The 5,977-nt window shown below is 54.8% G+C and overlaps 1 protein-coding gene across 1 annotated transcript; it reads right to left on the bottom strand.

The window, feature by feature from the left end:
* Positions 1-1,176: 1,176 nt before the first annotated feature.
* On the bottom strand, positions 1,177-3,143 carry LOC109763461 (LEAF RUST 10 DISEASE-RESISTANCE LOCUS RECEPTOR-LIKE PROTEIN KINASE-like 1.5). The gene has a single exon (XM_020322309.4). It carries the CDS (start codon positions 3,009-3,011, stop codon positions 1,674-1,676), a length of 1,338 nt encoding a protein of 445 aa, XP_020177898.1. The 5' UTR covers positions 3,012-3,143; the 3' UTR covers positions 1,177-1,673.
* Positions 3,144-5,977: the final 2,834 nt, after the last annotated feature.

The following is a 5,977-nucleotide window of genomic DNA, read 5'->3' as shown; positions in this document are numbered from 1 at the left end:
GGTGAGGGTGGGGCCGGTCGCCATGGCCTCCAACCTGGGTGGTGGCGGAACCACCGACTAGCTCTCATCGGCAACGACGGCTCGTGTTGGAGAAGCCTCCCGCCATGCTGCAAGCTTCAAAGCCGATCAGGTGTTGCTTCTGCTACTGCGTGGAGAGGTACCTGCCTATGTTTTCCAGTCGCAGTGATGTGAGGCCCCTCAGGATGTTTCTTTTCGCTTTTGCCGCGTCTTCTTGGTTTGTCGTAATCTTGAACATTAAACGCGAAGGATGTTGACTGGGCCACTGGGCGATCAAGCCGGAGCCCGAACCGGACGGGCCCAGCCTCAAACTCGCGGGTAGGAGTGTGTTGGGCCGAGATACAACGCGGTCCACTGTGGCGCGCGCCGCCCCGGATATGTGATCTCCGAGTCCCGTATCTGCTGTACGTTTTGCTCACAAAAAAAAAGGTTCTGCTGTACGTTTAGTACCACACCGCGCGCGTAAGGTAGAACGAACGTGTTTATAACCTGGTTTGGCGAGTAGGCTATTACCAGGCAGCAGGCCTGGTTAGCAATCTCATGCCTTGAAATATGGAATTATAATTCATAGGTTTTGCTCCGACTTGGATGACCACACGACACGTTGTGGGTTGCTTTTTTTTTCTCCCTCAGGCGGGATATGGACATCTTATATATTCGATGTTGATTTGGTATACTATATGTTAGTAATATTTTTTTTTCCTATAAATTTGATCAAAGCATATAAAATTTGACTTCAGACAGCTAATATGCGGAGTAAATACAAATAAAGGGATTAGATGAGATATTACCATCTTATATATCCAATGTTGATATCTAATGATGTTCTTTTTTTTTGCGAGATATAACCTCTAATGATGTTCATTTGGTATTGTAGATGGAGTGTTAATGAATCCCCCTCCCTCTTGGTTTGACGGTATATGTAGTGAACGTAATGTGCTGTGTAATGGATGGAGGTTAGTTTGCTCTGTCAGAGGTTTGTCGCTGGCAAGCAACCAAAATATGTGGAAGCGAGGAGGGAGGCACATAATTAAACTCCAAGTATTAGTGTATGATCCCTGGAAAATCAACATGCTTACAGAGCATCCATTTCTCTGACAAGTATTTTCGGACGGAGGGAGTACTAAGTACTGGCCGAGTCAACTTTCAGAAAGGATATGCACCATCATGGAGAAAATTAATACTACTACTTGCGATATAACAAGAACCCAATTGTGGGATGCCTGTCTCATACGGCGTACCTAACATCAGTTTCTTGACTACAGAACCAACTTACAGGTGTTCATCTTGACTGGAACAGCATTACTAAGAATCCTCCTCTATGTTACACTTGTTCATTTTGATCACAAGCTACTGCCAAACACAAAAGGCAGAGGAGCTTGCTCATGCTACTCCTTGAGCTCACAGAACCAACACAGGTAAGCTCATATCACTGTCACAGTATCATCCTACCGTTGATTGATCTCAGTATATCTATAAACCTCCACGTACCTTGGATTTGGGTCGCGACATGTCTGAACAGATTTGCCATCCGGTCATCCACAATGAGGCACTCGTCTTCGACAAATGCAACGATAACTGCGACCAATCTGTCAGCCAAGCGGTCAGGATAGATTTTGCAGTGCTGGCTCAGTTCTGATCTGTGCCATCCAAAGTCAAGAGGAGTCCTTGTGGCCGGACAGCTCGGGGAGCATCCCCTGGATCCTCCTCAGCTCGGCCAGCGCCTCCCGGGCGTCGGGCCGGTCGTCCTTGTCCGGCGCCACGCACCGGAACGCCAGCTCCGCCACCGCCTCCACGCTGGGCATCACGCCGGGGAGCTCGCCCAGCACCGGCGGGTCGACCACCTCCCTCAGCTCGCCGATCTGGATCTTGGACACCACCCAGTCCGCCAGCGTCACGTCCCGCCGCTCCCGGCCCACGTCCACGGGCCGCAGCCCCGTCACCAGCTCCAGCACCACCACGCCGAAGCTGTACACGTCGCTCTTCTCCGTCAGCTGGAACGACCGGTGGTAGTCCGGGTCCAGGTACCCCGGCGTGCCCTGCGGCGCCGTGCAGCACACCACCTCCCGCCCGGTCGCCGTGGAGCAGGCGTCGGGCGTCGCCAGGAGCCGCGACAGCCCGAAGTCGCCGAGCCGGGCGCGCATGTCCGCCTCCACGAAGATGTTGGAGGAGGTGACGTCGCGGTGGACCACGTGCGGCTTCACCGCGAAGTGGAGGTACTCCAGCGCCGACGCGATCTGGGCCGCCATGGCGAGCCGGGTCCGCCAGGGGAGCGGCGGCGGGGGCGGCGTGGCGGCGATGCCGCGGCCCCGGCGGTGGAGGTGGTGCGAGAGGGTGCCGTTGGGGACGAAGTCGTAGACGAGGAGCAGCGCGCGCGGGTCGGCGCAGAAGCCGTGGAGGCGGACGAGGTGCGGGTGGCGGAGCGCGGAGAGGATGAGCACCTCGTTGCAGAAGGACTTGGTGATGGTGGCGGAGGACGGGGACGGGGAGGGCGGCACGTGGAGCCGCTTGACGGCGGCGGGGCGGCCCGCGGGCGGGAGGTACGCGAGGTACACCGTCCCGAAGCCGCCGTCCCCGAGCTTGCGCGCGGCGTCGAACCCGGCCGTGGCGGCGCGGAGCTGCTCGTAGGTGAAGGCCGGGCGGCTGTGGTGCAGGCCGTGGCGGCGGAGGAACGCCGCCGCGCGGGAGGACTGCGACGCCTGCTGCCGCGACGCGCGCCCGCCGCCGCCCTCCCCCTTGCCGCGGATGCGGCGCACGGCGATGGCGACGCAGAGGTAGAGCAGGAGCACGGCGAGGAGCGACGCGGCGGCGACGAGCGCGGTGGTGAGCACGCGGCTCGCGCCCCCGGTACCGCCGCCGCTCTGGGCCCGGTGCTGGCGGGCGCGCGGGTGCGGGGGAGGGGGAGGGGGCTCGTGGTCGCCGACCCGGGCCGCGGCCGGCGGTGGGAAGGTGGCGGCCAGGAGGAGGAGCAGGAGCACGAGGCGCGGGGGCATCTGGGCTCCGGCGCGGCGCGATCCAGGCGGGGTCGTTCGATCGGGCCGGAGGAAAGGAGGGGAATTTGGTACTGGAGGGAGGGGGGGCGGCGACCGGTGGGGAGACGAGGGTTGCTTCTGCTGGAGTGGCCACTGCCAGCGGAGTGCCGCCGTGAGTCGTTTTCACGTCAGCACATGGGCGCTGGGGTCCACTGGGGGAATGCGATTCCGGGTCTCCTCTTGGGGAAAATTAAGACGAACATATCTGGAAATTTCAACTGCTCCATGTGTACAATAGACTTTCTTTCCCCCTCGTGTTTTGCAAGGCGCACCCGAGGTGTGTACACAACCGTATTGAGAAACAAAATTGTAGGTTTGACACGGTGGCATGGGCGCATGGCGAGGCAAGGAGTGCGGCGGCGGTCGGTGAGGCGGCAAGAATGGCGGTGGAGGTCGTCGGTGAGACGTGGGGACTCGATCGAGGGGTGAACTGTAGGCCGGGAAGGGGGATGACTCGGACGAGGAGGATGTGAGGTCAGTGCTCCAGTGATCCATAACTCTTAAGGGTGGCGTCATGGTCTCCTAGTCATTGTCAATAAATTATCCGAATTTAGCGGTCAAATCTCAATTTCGAGTACTACGTTGCAAGAGATTGGCCGAAGATTGTGTCTCACATAAGAAATCACGGGAGGATGAGTGATGCATATTAAGAGAGTGTGATTGAAGGAGCAGACGCCCCTAGTTCAAATCAAAGGTTACTGTATCTGAAATTCCGATCAACCAAGATGGGCGGTGCATCAATAAGTGAACACGAACACATCTGAAAATTTTAACGACTCAAATATGTACATTAAACTCCCTTCTCCATATGTCTCACAAACCCCGGAAAGAAGAGCAAGCGGTCGGTGAGGCACCAACAATGGTGTTGATGACGTTGGTTAGGTGTGGGGACTCGGGGGAAGGGGGTAGCCAAGAGGAGGAGTGTAGGATTGAAAGATGCATAAGTCGTACCAGTAGCGTCATTGTTTAGTAAAGTCATGGTCAATACATTGTCCGAAATTAGCTGCCAAATCTCAAGTTGAAAATTCGATCCACGAGGTTTGGCGGTGCCCGGACAAATATGAAAAAGGAAAATGATCAGAGTAGTCGAAACAGTAATCTACGACCCCGAGGATAAGTCCCATAAATGGGTCAGTCCTGGTATTCAAACTTTAAAAATCGACAAACCACCACGGTGCCCACACAAGGACCTCGGATCAACACGGCTTTTCACGTACTCAATGGTTGGTTCCGCAGACGATTTTCGACGTATATACTCTAGACGTAACCGCTCGGCATGAATGGTTAGCCATACTACAAACCCAAAAGAAATGAGATGCTCTAGACGCAACAAATTGTAACTGTGTGCACCGTCATGTAGGATCAAGAGTGAATAGCAGCATTATTCCATACACACTCGAAGGAAAAAAAATATTCCATGGATAAAATGGATAAAAGGAACAGTTGGTGAGATACGAACCCTTCCACTGATCCACTCTGCTCGGTTCGGTTGGCACTGACACGACGCACAACGAAAAAGGAAAGGCCGTGGCGCTTGAGTCAACTGAGTCAGCCGAGCTCAGCCCGGTGCTCAACCGCGCGACACGCACCCACACGCGCGTTTCAGCGGCGCGGCGGTGGGTTAGGCGCTGTTGGTTGGTTCGTGGGTCGCTGCTCGTGGTTAATGCCGACGTGAAGCCGGTACGCATCCGAGCGCGGCCGGGCCCGTCGCTGTCGATCAGCCGGCGACGCGGCTAGCAGGCTGTGCCTGTGGGGGCGATCGCAATCGGAGCCGTCGTACTGGCAGCAGTAGTAGTACTCTCGTCTTTTTTTTGAGGAAAAAAAAATGTACCTACTCCGACGTGCTACGTGGTCGTCGTTGGACAGAGTACGGCACGCCGGACAGCCACGTCCGTCAATCAATGGGTGATTTATTATGGTGTTCCGTGCCAAAGAGAAAAACAAGTAATCTGACCGGGACCGGTTTGGGGGGGAGCAGTGGCGAAACGGCAATGCTGCATCTGCATTGACCGGTCACTCCGGCACTTTGCCGCTTTGCCTTTGATGCTGTTGGCCTTTGCAAGTTCGACGTGCTACTGTGCCGACGTTCTTTGAGATTGGATCAGACATAACAACAGAGTGAAGGTGAAAGTGAAAGTGAAAGAGAAAGGAAAAAGGAGAAAGAGCCGGAGAAGGATCCGAGGGCGGCGCACTCCACGCTTTTTACGACCACCAGGATTCATTCCGTTTCCATCTCAGTCGCAAAGCAAGTGCAACAAGAAATGCTCCTCTGATACGGGAGGCAGTTCAACTGAATCCTGCGAAATTCCACCTCAGGGATGTGCCCGAACTGATATGCAGAGTGCGTCGTTTCGGGCGGCCTCGGCCTTCAGTCAACCTAGCAAACTATGAAAACTGCGTGTTTTTTCATGCCCATTAACAGTGTAGTTGCACGAATGAGCTTGGTCTTCAATCAACCTATCAAACAATGAAGACCGATGCATCACATTAATGTCATTGTAAGACCTGGGCATGCCAAAAAGAAGGTGCCAAATTCGGTGATCCTATCATGCAACTGTTTTAAAAATAATGATGGTCTTCTTAACATAGCCTTGATATCGCCTTTCTAGTGCTTTTGGACGGTTATTTTTCATCTCCAGTGCGTGCTATCAAGAGATCCGAGCAAAGCTGACCACCTTCTTACTTCAGACATTGCCAAGAGTCTTTCGGTATCTATGACAGTTAGTTCTCTCAAGTATCGAGGTCCAAACATCTTGATCACCAGAGTGGCAAATCTGACCATGGCGTCTGCACATGTGCTCTCATACACGTGGAGGTACTCGTCCCATGAGTCTGCGGTTGTGCCATACGCAAACATCGTGCAGTGCAGCCGTGCACTTCAGGTAACCAGAAAATCCAATTCTTCGTACGACATCCTTCCTCAACAT

This window comes from Aegilops tauschii, chromosome 5, assembly GCF_002575655.3.
Source record: "Aegilops tauschii subsp. strangulata cultivar AL8/78 chromosome 5, Aet v6.0, whole genome shotgun sequence".
NCBI classification, from domain to species: domain Eukaryota; kingdom Viridiplantae; phylum Streptophyta; class Magnoliopsida; order Poales; family Poaceae; genus Aegilops; species Aegilops tauschii.
Note: the sequence above shows the minus strand (reverse complement) of the source record. Positions and strands in the feature narration are given on the sequence as shown.

Coding starts and splice junctions, on each gene's coding strand:
- LOC109763461 (XM_020322309.4), bottom strand. CDS start 3,011: ATGCCCCCGCGCCTCGTGCTCCTGCTCCTCCTCCTGGCCGCCACCTTC.